The sequence below is a fragment of the Gymnodraco acuticeps genome, unplaced genomic scaffold (assembly GCF_902827175.1).
Source record: "Gymnodraco acuticeps unplaced genomic scaffold, fGymAcu1.1, whole genome shotgun sequence".
Classification (NCBI taxonomy): Eukaryota; Metazoa; Chordata; class Actinopteri; order Perciformes; family Bathydraconidae; genus Gymnodraco; species Gymnodraco acuticeps.
Genome location: NW_022991064.1, coordinates 1,138,869 through 1,155,069, shown reverse-complemented (window position 1 = coordinate 1,155,069; position 16,201 = coordinate 1,138,869). Strand labels below are relative to the sequence as shown.

The 16,201-nt window shown below is 40.8% G+C and overlaps 1 protein-coding gene across 2 annotated transcripts; it reads right to left on the bottom strand.

The window, feature by feature from the left end:
• Positions 1-1,733: 1,733 nt before the first annotated feature.
• Positions 1,734-14,369, bottom strand: LOC117559965 (alpha-2,8-sialyltransferase 8F-like). 2 transcript variants are annotated; one of them, XM_034236708.1, is made up of 8 exons: positions 12,483-14,369; positions 12,335-12,435; positions 6,095-6,154; positions 5,662-5,736; positions 5,048-5,192; positions 2,801-2,913; positions 2,577-2,669; positions 1,734-2,500 (listed from the first exon to the last, which is right to left on the bottom strand). In XM_034236708.1, exons 2-8 carry the CDS (start codon positions 12,427-12,429, stop codon positions 2,011-2,013), a joined length of 1,071 nt encoding a protein of 356 aa, XP_034092599.1. In that variant the 5' UTR covers positions 12,430-12,435; positions 12,483-14,369; the 3' UTR covers positions 1,734-2,010. The 2 variants fall into 2 exon arrangements, with proteins under 2 accessions (XP_034092599.1, XP_034092598.1); XM_034236707.1 differs by having other exon boundaries at positions 6,095-6,169; positions 12,483-14,368.
• Positions 14,370-16,201: the final 1,832 nt, after the last annotated feature.

Below are 16,201 nucleotides of genomic sequence, written 5' to 3'. Positions count from 1 at the left end.
TATGGGGGGAGAGTGAGTGGCAGAGATGTTCACAAGTCTTTTTTTGCAAGTCCAAGTCAAGTCTCAAGTCTTTGGTCACGAGTCCAAGTCAAGTCTCAAGTCTTTGTGGGGTGAGACTTGATCAAGTCTCAAGTCTTTGGTCACGAGTCCATAAAAGTCATAAAAGTCTCATGTCTCTTCTGGTTGTAATAAGCCTTCTATTGTCTGCTGCTATCCAGTCTGTTAAGAATACTGCACAGCTATATCTAAGACATTCAAAGCATTTACTGTATTATTATCACTCCTACATCTATTAGCATACAGTATCAGTACTGATTAGTTGTTTGTTATATGATCACTTTAAACAGGCTATTGCAATGCAATATGAGGAAAAACATCACACTTTAGCTAAATGCAAACAACTTATAAACAAAACACTTCAGAATCAGAAATCAGTATCACAAATACTTTATTAATCCCCCGCAGGGAAACTGTGTTAAAAGTACTTAAAAGTAAACATTTGTTCTGTGCCATTTGCAACTAAAAAACTATTGCTGCAATATTATCTGAAATTTACTGAACTGGTGATATTAAAACATGACCTGTTCCAAAAGAGATATCTACCATTAACACCATTTACCAGCCAAATGCTGGTAAATCATGCAAGTGGCTGGTACTGTATGTTGCACGCACCAGCCACAAATAACAATGGCAATCTATTGAGTGGCTGGTAAAATTTCAACATTCACTAGGCTAGCCATTTGGCCAGTGGACAACATTTTTTAAATTTGACCTCTGCAACCGTATTGTTTAATTACACTGGGTCTCTAATGACATATTTTAAGTCTACTATAAATAAACATATTCCTCTATCCTCTCACTCAAACCCAGTGTAATGGTAACCTGATAAACCTGTAACATTAACGTTACGTGGTCAACAATAAACCTGTAACCTGCCTATAAACCGACAGATGTATTTATGTATGTAACTATGTATTTTTCTACGTTTAACGTTAGCCAGTAGATGGTGGCAGCGGAACGTAATGATTAACGTTACCGACCTTTTTTATGTCATGTCAAGAGTTGGATGTCAACGCCACTCAACGCAAACAAGTGTGACAAGCACTCATCTTTTCAAATATTCAGTTACAAAGCTAGTAGCAAGCTAAGTTAACATTACATAGCTGATGCTGAGCTAAACATATTTGCTAACCGTCCATATGCGTTAATGTGACTGACCTCTCCGGGTGAGTTTTCAAGTGCCTGATGAAATTTGACGTTGTTGCACCAGCATCCTTGATTTTAATATTGCAGACTTTGCAGTGTGCGCTCCTTTTGTTGGTGCCGCCGGCGTTTTGTTCGAAGTTTTTATAGTTGAACCTAATTACAAGCGGTACAGCTGCAGGTGTGCCGCCGGTCGCCATGGTGTTACCATGATGTTAATGTTAATGTTAAAGGTGGGGTAGGTAAGTTTGAGAAACCGGCTCGAGATACACTTTTTGTTATATTCCATGGAATGCTCTTAACATCCCGATAGCCGGCCCGACTAAAATAACTGGATGGCCTACCTGCCTGTCAGCCTCCCATCGGGGCACAAACTTATCTCGTGCCCTCATTGGTCATGTGCGCGTTCGTGTGTGTTGGAGGAGGGGCTCTGTGAGGAAGTGGCAGATTTTCTCCGGTTGTGTATTTTCAAATTCTAGCGATCTCGAGCCGGTTTCTCAAACTTACCTACCCCACCTTTAATACGCCAAAAATAGAAAACACAATGATTGTTCACGAGTCCCAAAACACGAGTCCAAGTCAAGTCCGAAGTCTTTTGAGCAGGAGTCCAAGTCAAGTCTGAAGTATCTGTGTGTGCGACTTAAGTGCGACTCGAGTCCGAGTCACAAACTCGAGTCCCCATCTCTGGTGAGTGGATTGGATTGAAAAGGCATAGTTTAGAGACAAATTCTGAGATTAGTCCTCAGTCCACCAGGAAATGTCCCAATTTTTCAGATGCCCAGTCTCATCTGTCTCTGGACCTGGGAACTAATTTTTACCCGGTCGACAGTTCCCCAGGTGAAGCCTGAGCACACCTTGACTGTGCAGCTGCAACAACAGGTTAAACTCAGCAGACATGGAATGCGTTCCCCAGTTAGCTGTTTCATCATCAAAATAGTGGTTTTTCACGGCATTGAGTTCAAATGGATGAATACTGAAGGGCCAGAAACCGTACACATGCACGTTGGCACAGTTTTCCAGCGCTATGTTAACCATCAGTAAGCCGGTGCTGAGTATGCCTCTGTTTAGGACTCTGTGTAGGCCTCTGGAGCGCCAGAAGTTGTTCAGTCTCCGGAGGTAATCAGGGTTGAAGTAGGTGGGCCTAATTGGACTTTCAAGGTCCCTAATGCTGTATGCAGCCTTCAGGCACAAAGGAGTACAAAAGTCAAAGGCAAAGGCAGGTAGAAGCAGCAGGGACTTGCCGTAGATATGTAGACTCTCCACAAATGGACGTCTAGGCCCGTCTAAGGACCCATACCTGAAAATAGAAAGAATGTTTGGCAACAAAACTAAAACAAATGTTATGGTAAAGTGAGAATAATTGTTTTGCTCACTTTCTAACGAGGATGCTCGGATTTGCTGTCACAATGTCAGTCTTGTTGCCCACATGTTTCTCATAGCCTTTTCCCAAAGAAGGTAGGTTGCACCTGAAAAGCATAACGGACGAATCAGAAATTATGATTGGGAATTTTATGATCTTTTTAATTCTTTATGTTTAATTCTGTAGATTGATGTCGCCATCAGCCTTTCAGTCCCCTAATCTTGACAGCTTTCTCACCTGATAACAAGCTGAGCCGAATCGATCATCTCTCCACAGTTGCTGTTTGTCAGAATCCCTGAGTTCCCAACAACAGCACACGTGTCAAATATTTTCTTTGGAAATGGATTCTCCTGGAAATAAAACCAATGAAAAAATATATTAGAGAACAATAACATGCATATGATTATATAATGTGTGTGAATGAGCAAGAGCCATGGGGATGTTTACAAATCCCCTATAACAGTTCCAACATGTGTTAACGTGTGTGAGTGAGAGTATTTATTTAATGTACACTCGAGGTGTGAGAGATGCGTTATTGATTTCCAGTGTTGTGCTAGTTACTGAAAACCAGTAACTAGTTACCATTACTAGTTACTTCATTTCAAAAGTAACTCAGTTACTTTACTGATTACTTACACCAAAAAGTAATGCGTTACTGTGAAAAGTAACGTGTTAGTTACTTAAAAAAGGGCTCCCATTAATGCCCTTATAGCCTTCATTTCAGTACTGTTATTGCATTGGAGAATAATACAATCTGTTGATCAACTTGACATGCATTATATGCAATCTGGATTGCATCGATATTAGCTGGCTTTCCATTTTTGTATATTCTTTCTCCAGGTAGTTGGAAAAAGTTTTCTAGCTCCCTGAAAGTGGGTGCCTCCACTGTAGCAATAGCCTGCATGTGTTCTACAACATACCGTGAAATGGCTTTATCGACTTTTCAATGGCTAGCAGTCCCTTGGTTGAAATACAGCCGCTGTTGCTTAGGTGGAGGTGGAGTGGCGTCGGCTGAGTCTGGGTCTGTGCCGGTCTTAGCTACTAGCTTCGTCCCAGCATGTTGTTTCTGCAGATGTTTTAAGAGATTTGAATGACTGGTTTGGGCAGTAGATAGGCTCTTTGACCCGCCAAGACACAACTTACATTTAACAAAAACTTTCTTTTCTTTGTGCTTGACAAAAGTGAAATAGTGAGAATATCTCCAGGTGGTGAAACTAGACTTGAGCTCCGCCGCCGCCATGATAGTCTTGTTAGTAAACAACACAAACACGCCCACAGCCCGTCTCCGCATGTGACACAGGAAGTATCTAAGTACATTTACTCAAGTACTGTACTTAAGTACAGTTCTCATCTCTGTTCGCCTGGCTGTTGACTATATAAAAAAACTAACTCAGTAACGGAGTAACGCACCATGTAGTAACGGTAACTGAGTTACTGCATTTAAAAAGTAATGCGTTAGAGTACTAGTTACTGCCAAAAATAACGGCGTTACAACACTGTTGATTTCCTACATTCTTTTACGATTAAAACAGCGCACAATTCTCCAAAATGACTGACTATAGTGTATCTATCTTTCAAAACACTGACCAAAACACACCTCTTCAGACTGGCTTTTAATTTGTGAATTATGCTGTGTTGCTGTTTTAATATTTATTTATTTTTTATTTCTATTTTTTATTCTATTTTATCATGTTTTATCAAACCACTGTAAAGCGTCTTTGAGCACCTGGAAAAGCGCTTTGAAATAAAATGTATTATTATTATTATCTGAGATCAAAATAAGAGAGTTTGAGCTAGAGGGTACAGGTAGTGGCCATTGGGCCCTCAACTTTGCGCCCCTTGGCCTGATTTGGCATCTCAGCTGATCACACACAGTGAAATGTAGCCTCTGTATTTGAACTATCCCAGTATCAGGAGCGGTGGGTTGTATCCTGGAACCTGGAACCTGAAACGTACTCTGAATCTGTGACTGTTTTTTTCTGAACTATTCCAGTTAGTCCTGACAAAGTTGTTGTGTCCATGGATCAGACAGTTGATATCAAAATGAATGCAAACTTTGTAGACTGGTGTTGTAGAAAGGGTACTGGATGCTCTTTTTTCAGGAGCTGAAGCCGGTTACACATTTGAGAATGAATGAAAATCAAAAACCGAGTCAGTACCAATTTTCTAAAAACTAGAATTATTTCACATTTACAAATCAGCAATTATATCATTAAAAGCAGACATGCTGTGTATTGAAATAAGATTGTAGTTTTTTTTTAGCATTCGTCAGATTAAGCAGTCCTCACTTCAAATCATAATTATGTTTGTTTGCGTGAGTGTGTGCGTGCATGTGTGTGTTTGTGAAAGGGTGGTCATAGGTGGTCGTTTGTATCAACCAGTCACCATAAACACATCATTTATAATCTCTGAGCCCTTTAAGGAACAATAAAGACAACAAGCAGAAGATGATGTGATACTATCCATGAATGAAAAACTACATACCTTTATGAAGGTGCTGAAAATCTCTGGAGTCACCATGCGGGTCGTCGTGCTTTCCGCAGAGTACACAATATTTGATCCCACTGGAGAGTTGGCCTGGGTAATTATGGCGCTGTCAAATCCCTGGCACTGACTTCTCAGCTGAGAACTGGGGTAACACAAGGACTTTGTTAAAAAAACATCCAAGTCAGGAGTTTTGTTGAACTGAAAGCTTTATGATTGACCAAACACAGTAAGTGGCAATTTGTTCAGATTATATATCAAACGTATCTTCTTTCTTATAAGGATTTTTAATTGATATAATCCTCAACGTGAGTTAAAGTTATCTTCAGGTGAAGTCCCTCTGTTTTACTCTCTGACTCGTGCTATACATTTGTTAAGATTTTTGATTACCAATGGATTCAGTTGCAAATTGTTGAATGATGTGGCACTCTTGGGCTTCTTCTAAATACTTTTAAAACCAACTCACAGAATAGTCTCAAACTGTGACAATGTTTAGTGTTTATACTCTTCCCCTGAGAAACAGCAAATATTTGCCTGCATGGACTATTAATTGCAATTCTGGCCAAAACCTTTTTTGTCAACATGTTATACAAAATGTAATGAAATACAATTACCTGAAGTTTCTGTAATTATCTTCTTGCTTCTTCCAAGTTTTTGAGTAGAGTTCTCTTACTTTTTCAATAAGCTCCCTGTCACACACACACACACACACACACACACACACACACACACACACACACACACCACACACACACACACACACACACACACACACACACACACACACACACACACACACACACACACACACACACACACACACACACACACACACACACACACACACACACACACACACACACACACACACACACACACACACACACACACACACACACACACACACACACACACACACACACACACACACACACACACACACACACAGTCAGGTGTGTGACCCCTCGTGATAACATGAATTGTTCTGATGAAGGCATTAACAGAAAGGTCCCTTCAAGGAGAAGCATGGACGGTGTTTGCTCTCACCTGCATCCTTTGCAAGGGTCAGAGGGCCAAGGGGGGATTTTCTTGGGTGAAGGTGGTTCACTTGGTAAAAGATGGCTGTGCAACAAACAAGAGACAAACAGCACAGCACATTCATTTATACATAGTCCACACCAAAAGGCAAATGAGCTATGATGACAGGTGTGGTTTACCAAAAACTACAAAAAAAACATCAACTAAACTCATTTTAAAACAACGACTAAGCAATCCAATACAAAACAAAGACTGAGAATAACAACTGATTGACAGAGGAGTTATTGAATGTCGTTCTGCGCTGAAAAATGTGAAAGGACTGTGTCATTAATTCAAAGTAAATGTTTTAAATGGTCTATTTAAAAATTGTGGTTTCTTTTTTCAGCAGGATTTCTTTTCGGTTGACCCGTGCAAAACACATTCCCCCTGAATCGACCTAAAACAATAATTTAACCTAAATAGTTTTTTTCACTTCAAATAATGTCACATGACCACATGATGTGGACAAAGCAAGGTCACTGCAAGATTTGCTGCGGCCGTCATTAACCCGCTACCCACTACACCGCGCTGTCCGTGAGAAGGACCAATCCAGAAACACTTAAATAATCTCTGTAAAATATTACCATGATTTCACAATATTTAGCTGTAATATTTTACAATAAATGACTGTTTTACCACTTTACAGTCTTTACCTGTAATGTTCACAATATAATACTGTCATTTTGAATTTCACAGTGAAATCTATACATTCACAGTTAATTACTGTGAATGTACAGGATAAATGATTACCAGGATTTCACAACATGTTACTATATTATTCCACAGTAAAATACTGTATTCAGGCCATCCTCTGTGATAACACAACAAATTAAGTGATTTTCTTGCTTTTACCGCTCTTGCTTGGCTTTAAATACTAATTTATTTCTTTGGTGCAGGTTTTACTTAAATTGAAAGGGGCACCGCTGCATCTGCCTTCAAATAAACGATGCAACATATAAATCTATGTAACATTTAAATTGTTGTCTTGGCTTATTGCTTTCAGGTGCTTCCTGGGCCTTAACCCTGAGACGGGCTGGAAAGCCAAAAAGAGGCATGGCAATTTGAGCCCCCATGTCAGCACATTCTTCAGAAAAATGGTTGACTTCGAGTGGATGTCTGTGTAGACATGTGTTACGTGCTCCCCTCCTTGATTTATTTTCTGTCTCCCGGCTGCGCAGGTGCACCGGGTCTGCCCCTGGCTCCGCCTCTGCCCAGGTGCACCTGGTCTGCCCCTGGCTCCGCCTCTGCCCAGGTGTTCCAAATTCCACTCAGCCGTGTATATATAAAGAGAAGCTGGAGGAGAAGGATGTCTCGCCTATCCTGATGCCGGGAGACACTCCTTAGAATACCTCTTTGCCATTTTGAGCTGTAGGCCATATTTTTGCAGATGTGTTTATGTTTAGCCTGGAGGACCTGGTAGTCCAGTTTTCACTGCTTTATTTTGTTTCCCATAGGGTTTATAATTTATTTCTGGTTAGTGGGGGAAGCTCTGGGTCCTACGGCCCGTGGTGTGGCTGGCTCGGGTTCCCTCCTTCTGTTTGCTCCTTTTGGCCAGTCCTCCAGACCTCTTTTTGTTTCCCGTTTCGCTTGTGTGAGCAAACGGCTGATTATCAATAAATGTGTTACGGTGGGTGAAGCAAGCAGGACCCAAATGCAGATAACGCTGAAAATGCCTTTATTTCAAGGATAACGAAAAAATACTAGGACAAAATAGAACACTCACCGGTGAACTCAGTCACAAACAAAAGACGAACCAACACTGAACACAGGAAGGGACAAGACTAAATATAGGGAGGGGTAATCACAAGACGAGAAACAGCCGGGCAGGGGAGGAGAAACACAAGGGCGACAGGTGAACACAATCAGACACACCAGGGAAACTAACAGGGGGAAAACACAGGAAGAAGGACCAGACAATATACAAGGGAGAAAACATGACAGGGAGAACAGCAAAACACCCAAAACAAGACATACAAAACGTGACATAACACAATAATCGTAACAAAATGCTCGTTACCAAGTACCGGTTATTGCGTGTATTCTTTCATGTTGCGGTCTCAGCACGAGCCACTACCGCGGAGTAGAGGTTGGGGCCGTAACAACATGTCCAAGACACTGTGAAATGTACTTTGCACTTCAATGGAGTAATACAAAGTTTAAATGGGCATTTTCTTTGTTTTTCTTTGTTGATTGAGCTGATTGAATTGTGTAGCTATGGTAAAATCCCAGTTAACTAGTCAAATGTACAATATATTTTCGTAAATTACTGGCTACTGTGTTGCATTACTTCTACAGTAATAGTGTGAAAATACAGGTAATTACTGTAATGTATGTACAGCAAGGTAACATAATACCACAGCTCTGTACTGCTATATCACAGTAATTCCATGGGTATGGCAACTGTAAAGTCACAGTATTTAGTTGTACTTTTATTCTAATTTACTGTCAAATATCTACAGTCAATTACTGGGAAATATTTACAGTAAATTACTGTGAAATCCATGCAAATACTAGCCAGTAATTTACTGTAATTTTACAGCCAAACATTTTACAGTGAAGGTAATGATTTGAAATTGTGTTGTTTTAAAGTTGAATGTCTTACCGCCTGTCTTAGTACTTGTCTATGTGTAAGCAAAGTTTAGCCGCGTGTTAAATACTTTTTTAAGGCTTGCTTAACCAGATCATTTTTTAAATGTATCATGCAAACGGCTAACTTTGTTGTTACTGTTTGACTATTGAAAAGTTTAAATTGTTGCATATGTAATATTGGTTTTGTGAGGGAATAATTCTCCTTCTACTCCTAAGATATCAAACCTTTTTGTGCCTGTTGACTAGGGCTGTGCATCTTCACTGGTCTCACGATTTGATTCGATACGATTATCCTGTCATTCGATTTGATATCCCGATGCATCACGATGCATCACAATTCATACCAATGCGTTGCATCCTCAATTTTCTATATTACTGCACATGGCTTCTTTTTCATCAATGAATACATGCAGTAAATACATATGAACTCTCTTTTTATTATTTAAGTGCTTCAGAAATCAATAACATAAATGTCTTGACATTCATTTATAAACCAAAATAAATCAATTGTATAGCTCTAGCATCCCTATACAGTATCTGTGTGTGAAATCCTCAAAAACAAAAAACTAATGCTTCTGCAGTCTAGCTGCAGCTTATAGCAACGGTCTTCTGTTTAAAGAAAGGACACTGAATGTGGCATCACTAACATGACTTGAGTCTGAACACAGCAGACAACAGGAGTATTTACAGCATATAAACAAAAATACTGCATGTGGGTGCACACTTACATTCTCTGTCTTACTGTTACATAAATCCCATTAATGTAGGAGATTAAGTTAGATTCATCATATCTCAATCAGTGATTAAGTGAATAACAAAGTTTATATCAGGTCACTATCAGCCTGTCACTCATTATTTTCAGGGGGGCGGGGTTTGGAGCAGCAGAGAGGAGACGGTGATCGCGGAAGCTTTCCTCCTGCCTTCACAAACTTTACACACGTATATCGTCTGAAAATAGCAAGAGGATATTCATACTCTGCAAACCAAGACTTAACTAAATCCACCAAAAACCTGACATGGTTGTAACACGAGTATTTAAAAAAAACATAAATCCCTGTGTGTCTGAGCCGCAGCGACACGGACTGATTCAGAGCGGGTCCTTCTGCTGTTGGTTCTGGACTGGTGTTCTTGTGTTGGTGGATAAAGCAGACTGCTCCGTGTTTGGTGTCGCTGTCACGTCTGTTCCCTGATCTCTGCGTCACCGACCGATTTTATATTAAATTGACAGAAAAAAAACGTGATTGTAAAGCCGCGGGCGTAAAATCAGGAAGCAACGTTACTACGCTATAATCGATTAGGTTCTGTCACTGCATCGATGCAGAATCATCCACGTCCGCATCGCGGTGCATCGTAGAAACGATTAATTTCAACACCCCTACTGTTGATGTTTATGACCAACCCTGAGTCTGTTATCTCTCTTAAGGAATGGGAGGCTCCAGCTATCTTGATAAACCAGTTTATGACCTGTCAACTCTCGGTCACAAAATGCCCAGCTGTTTAGTCTCCAAATATGTTGTTTACTCTCTCTGAACTAGTTAAAAGGGCTATCGAGAGAGAGGCGCGGCAGATTTGATGTGGCAACTCTCCGTGCAGTCAGAACCTCTGGCTGCTGTGACTTGTGATGTGAAATTCTCTAGCCGATACTCGTAATAAACCATCAGTGTTTGACATCAAAGCTCCAACTCTCCTCGTGTCTCTCTGAGTCCTGACTCTCCATTGCTGCAGAAGTTTCCCTTACAGGTTTCACATAAGGTATTTGGATAGGGCTATGGGTTAGCAAGTTTAGCCACGTGTTAGCTAATTTTTAAAGCTAGTTCAACCAGGTTGTTTTCATAAATGTCTCATGCAAGGGGCAAACTTTTGTTGAGTTTGACAAGTGAAATATGTAAACTGATATATATATATATTAGTGCTGTCAAAATGATCGCGTTAACGGCGGCAATTAATTTTTTGAATTAATTGCCTTAAAATATTTAACGCATTTAACGCATGTGCAGAATGGCCCACCCCATACGTGCCACCAGTGGCAGCGCCAGGGTATGGCTGGGGTAGGCTACACCCAAACCAACAAATGGCTTAGCCCCACCATGAAAAATGATGTTAAAGTAAGCAAAATATAAGTCCGCCAACTCGCGCGGAGTAAATTGCACAGACAGCAGTTAGTAAGATTGATTTCAGTAGCCACGGTTTTGAAAACTTTTGTCACGTAGTGATCGTCTTCTCAATAGAACATCTTTGATAATGTCTTCTGGCCAATCAGAATCAAGATAACGGCGTGGTGTTGTTGCAGGAAGTCCCGACGGAGAATACTTTTGCTGTAGTACAGGGGTGCACATAACTGGTACGCAGGTTATGTGCGTAATCTGAAATGCTTACCGTCACTTGTGTCACAAAGCGCATTTGCGTACCGACGTACTTGTGAAGCTTTTCCAGAAGGCGGTTAGATCACCGGACGATAGAGTTGGTCTCCGTGTGCACAGACAGGGCTGCTGTTAACGTCGGTCTGTACAACGGAATTGTGCAAAAACTACGCCACCCGGCTGGAGGGAGACTCCCCCCCTTCACTGGAGAACTGCGCTAAAACAGCTGATCACAACGTTCACACTCTGTGGTCACCAAGTACTCCACTAGCCCCCCCCCCCTCTGTCGACTTTCCTGAAGTACTCCCCCGTTGATAGAAATCAACATGTAATGAATTAAGACCCCACGGTTTGATGATTGATAGGTGTGTTGGTTGTCTTTCATTTTGACACACAGAACAACGTTATAATAAACATAGATACTGTATGTTAAATGGATATACCCGCCTTCTTTCACTTATCTTTCCATTCCCACAACAATATACATAAATAAATGGCATATTTTGGACATAGTTCGAATGGTGATTAATCATGATTAATTAATTTTTAAGCTGTGATTAATCTGATTAATTGTAATCGTTTGACAGCCCTAATATATATATACCTATAACTGTTGAGGAGAAAATGTTTAGGCGCACACACACACACACACACACACACACACACACACACACACACACACACACACACACACACAGAAAGACAGTTGACAGAAGCCTGAAATGCAAATTAGTGTGAGAGGCCTTTGGAATAAAAACAAGGGAGTTGTTGATTCAAGCGTTTTGAATATGTGGGACCTGCACATCTGACACAGAGCTTGAGCAGTGTACAATGGCGGTGCTTGGCATCAGGGTGGAGGACTATCCTCTCCTGCCACTGCAGCACATCGGACTCATTGTTGAAGATGTGGAAGTCTTCAATGAGATGCCATCAGTTGCACATGCATGTGCCATGTTATTGGGCTTCATATTTGCTCTAAACTTGAGCTATGTGAGTTCAAATACATGAACTGCAGAAAACATTCATGGCGAATGAACCAAAGAAAATGACACGCAGAGTTTACAGTCTGAGTGTCAAGCTTTAAGTATTGGAGTATTGGAACCCTAACCCTACAAACTCATATTTTTTGTATTCAAGTGCTCACATCAGGTTTTACACGCTCTCGCATTTTGCACCATATCTACCTTCATACATATCCTCATACTCGGGTAAATAAAAAACCTGATCCACAGGTTGTTGGAACAAGTACTGACACGCTTACCCGTTGTCCACAATGATCCAGAGGGCAGTGATCAGCAGGCTCCCCAAACAGAGTACAATTAAAGGGATGGATAACTTCTCAGGGTGTCGCTTCATCCCGATCTCTTTCTGCACACACACTTGTCCCCTCACCTCCTGTCCACACACACCTTGTATCTAGATGTCAAACTTTGGATTCTCTGCTCTCCCCTCAGTTTGTAGCCTATATCTCTTGCCTCTTTTCTCCGGCAAGTCCTCTGTCTTCTTTGCACTTGGTCTTTCCCCTTCTGTTTGCATCGGTGTCAGACGGGTCGAAGAACTGATGTCCTTGTTTGATTGAACTCCTACTTTAGTCTTCGTCATGTCTCTTTGGTCCGCCCATTTTTTACATGTCCCTCCCTCCATCATTTGTTTCAACACATGCAATACAATGACTCATACGGTGACAGTAGCAATAAAGAGGCTTGTTAAGTTAACCCAGAGGAACACATTGGCCTTTATGCTTTTTTAGTTACTTTGAAGATTTAGATCAATTATAGAAAAAGATAATCAACAAAAATAAAATCAAACAAAACTGATTGAACCCTAATATGAATAGTGTGACCTCTTGGCAGTTGGAAGTTCCTGTTCTATTGACGATTAAGTTCCCCCTTACTTTGCCATTGACAATCAGTATATGAATAGGCTATGAGATTATTATATGCTAATGATGAATCATTTATTTGCCTAAAGTTGCTCTTGTATTTACATTTTTAAAGCATAAATACATCTTAATCATTTGAGTTTCCACAATATTTAAGTTACCTAACTATTTACTCAAGTTCTCTACTTAAGTACCATTTTGATGAATTTGAGTATTTTCATTTTATCCCATAATTTCAGAGTGAACTATTTTCCTTTTTAGCTGACATCTATTTGACAGCTTTAGTTACTTTTCAGATAAAAAAACATGTTCTCATGAGGATTTGTATTCCATAATCATCAAGGTGAGTTAAAGTTATCTTCTGGTGAAGTCCCTCTGTGTTATCAAACTCTCTAACTCGTGCTATACCGTTCTTACGTTTTTTGGCCACTTTTTCAATTACATAAGAAAGCCAATGGATTCAGTTGCAAATTGTTGAATGAAATCGCTTCTTTTAACTACTTTTAAGACCTACTCATGTATGGGATTAGTTTTGTTTCATAAAGATAAAGCAACACTTTCTCAGATTCAAGCAAAACTAAGAGTTTAAGAGAAAAAAACTGAGTCAAGCAAAATAGATTTAATTTAAAAAATAAAACTAAGTTGCAAACAAATCATTAGTGTAATCATGTAAACTAAGTATTTTTTCTTTGTTTTAACATATATTTTTGTTTGCAGTTCTCTTTGCTTCTTTCTCAATGATCAGACTTTTGCTCTCACTGCAGCTCCCTCATTTTTTATTTTCAATTCTGACACAAACATCCCAGGTAGGCGGGACTTTCAGGGGTGCGTCCCCATTGGCTTGTTGGAACAAGTACTGACACGCTTATCCGTTGTCCACAATGATCCAGAGGGCAGTGATCAGCAGGCTTCCCAAACAGAGTACAATTAAAGGGATGGATAACTTCTCATGGTGTCGCTTCATCCCGATCTCTTTCTGCAAACACACTCCATGTCAAACTTTGGACTCTCTGCTCTCCCCTCAGTTTGTAGCCTATATCTCTTGCCTCTTTTCTCAGACAAGTCCTCTGTCTTCTTTGCACTTGGTCTTTCCCCTTTGGTTTGCGTCGTTGTCAGACGGGTCGAATAACTAATGTCCTTGTTTGATTGAACTCCTACTTTAGTCTTCGTCATGTCTCTTTGGTCCGCCCATTTTTTACATGTCCCTCCCTCCATCATTTGTTTCAACACATGCAATACAATGACTCATACGGTGACAGTAGCAATAAAGAGGCTTGTTAAGTTAACCCAGAGGAACACATTGTCCTTTATACTTTTTTAGTTACTATGAAGATTTAGATCAATTATAGAAAAAGATAATCAACAAAAACAAAATCAAACAAAACTGATTGAACCCTAATATGAATAGTGTACCTCTTGGCAGTTGGAAGTTCCTGTTCTATTGATGAGTAAGTTCCCCCTTATATAGCCGCGTTCACACCGCAGTACTTTTCCCACTTTAGTTCCGATATAGTTCCGAAATGTTGCGTTCACACCAAAAAGAGCCGGAACTAAAATGAGTTTATCAGAACCTTTTTTACCCCCTGCTAGAGAGGAGGGACTTTCGTGGGAGAAAAAGGTTCCTATGTCTGATTGGCTGGGCGGGTTGCAAACCACGCCCCGTAAAACTCCCAAAAAGTTTTGTGAAGCCGCATTTTATTATCCTCGCATTAGCTTTATTAGCATCAGCATTAGCCCAGCGCACAAACGGAGAGAGACTAACTTATGGCAACACAAAATAAAACATGGGAGCGGTGGAGATGAGGAGGTGTCGGCGTTCTGGCGATTTACTCGGAAGGCTTCAGTAGAAGCTGCTGGGAGTCCTGGGAGCTTCTACTGAAGCCAGTCCCCAACTCCGGGGACTTCCGGCCAGGGACTTCGGGTGGCAGTATACGCCGTGAAGTGAGAAGAAGAAGAAGAAGAAGAAGAAGAAGAAGAAGAAGAAGAAGAAGAGAAGAAGAAGAAGAAGAAGAAGAAAGAAGAAGAAGAGAAGAAAGAAGAGAAGAAGAAGAAGAAGAAGAAGAAGAAGAAGAAGAAGAAGAAGAAGAAGAAGAAGAAGAAGAAGAAGAAGAAGAAGTCATAGGTTGCGTTCCGATAATCCAAAAATCAGCTCCTAAATTCTAACCCTATCTCCTATTCCTTGACCTCTGAGTGAAACGTCACGGGGTTAAGGGATAGTGTATAGGAGAATTCAAAAGGACTTAGGAGAGAGAGACTGCAGTACTTTAGAGAATCCGAATGCACTTTCACTATCCGACGTGTTTATGATGCGCCAGCATCATATTTATCTTTTTGATTATAATACTGATGAACGTTCAAAACAAAGCACTTTGGCAAGTTACCACTTACGTTTTAAAATGCTTAATAAGCATCGTAACTTTCATGATATAACTTCTCCGTCATAATAGTTTGTTTCCGTGAACGGCCGACTGTTGTGTGATGCCAAATGCTGCGGCTGCAAGGCATTGTGGGGCAGCATTTTCTCCTCTCCTTTTGGTAAGGGAGGTCCAGTGGTTCCTAAGCTAAAGGAGGTTATAAAGGAAGTTTGAAACCTCTTTTCCTTTCATTTAGAGAATTGGAACGGCACTTAACATGGCTGCCACTGACGTACTTCCGGGTCATTTCACTTGGTTAGGAAGGTTCCTAAGCTAAATGGACTATTGGAACGCAACCCATAGCTCTCCACTCTGAACTGAGCCACCTGGAGCATCGTGGGAGCTACGTCAGATTGCTCTTTATTGACTACAGCTCAGCGTTCAACACAATCATCCCGGACATTCTAGTTTGCAAACTATCATACCTAGGCCTTCCCCCACCTGTTCCTGGATCAAAGATTTCCTCACTAACCGCCCCCAGCGTGTGAGACTTGGCCCCCATCACTCCTCCACCCACACTCTCAGCACCGGCTCTCCTCAGGGCTGTGTGCTGAGCCCTCTCCTGTACTCGCTCTACACCCACGACTGCAGTCCAACCCACCCAGAGAACATCATCGTCAAGTTTGCTGACGACACCACTGTGGTGGGGCTTATCTCCGGAGGAGACGAGTCGGCCTACAGGAGTGAGGTACTGAAGCTCTCAGCGTTCAATCAATCAATCAATGTTTATTTATATAGCCCAATATCACAAATGTTACATTTGTCTCAGTGGACTTTACAGTTTGTACAAAATATCAGTATGACAATACGACACCCTCTGTCCTTAGACCCT

Excerpts from the sequence above, each read along its gene's own strand:
- LOC117559965 (XM_034236707.1), bottom strand. The coding sequence starts at position 12,429 with ATGAAGCGACACCCTGAGAAGTTATCCATCCCTTTAATTGTACTCTGT. Across the intron at positions 5,193-5,661 it reads GATAATTACAGAAACTTCAG|TTCTCAGCTGAGAAGTCAGT; the intron begins GTAATTGTATTT and ends GTGTTACCCCAG. Across the intron at positions 2,914-5,047 it reads TTTTCAGCACCTTCATAAAG|GAGAATCCATTTCCAAAGAA; the intron begins GTATGTAGTTTT and ends TTTTATTTCCAG.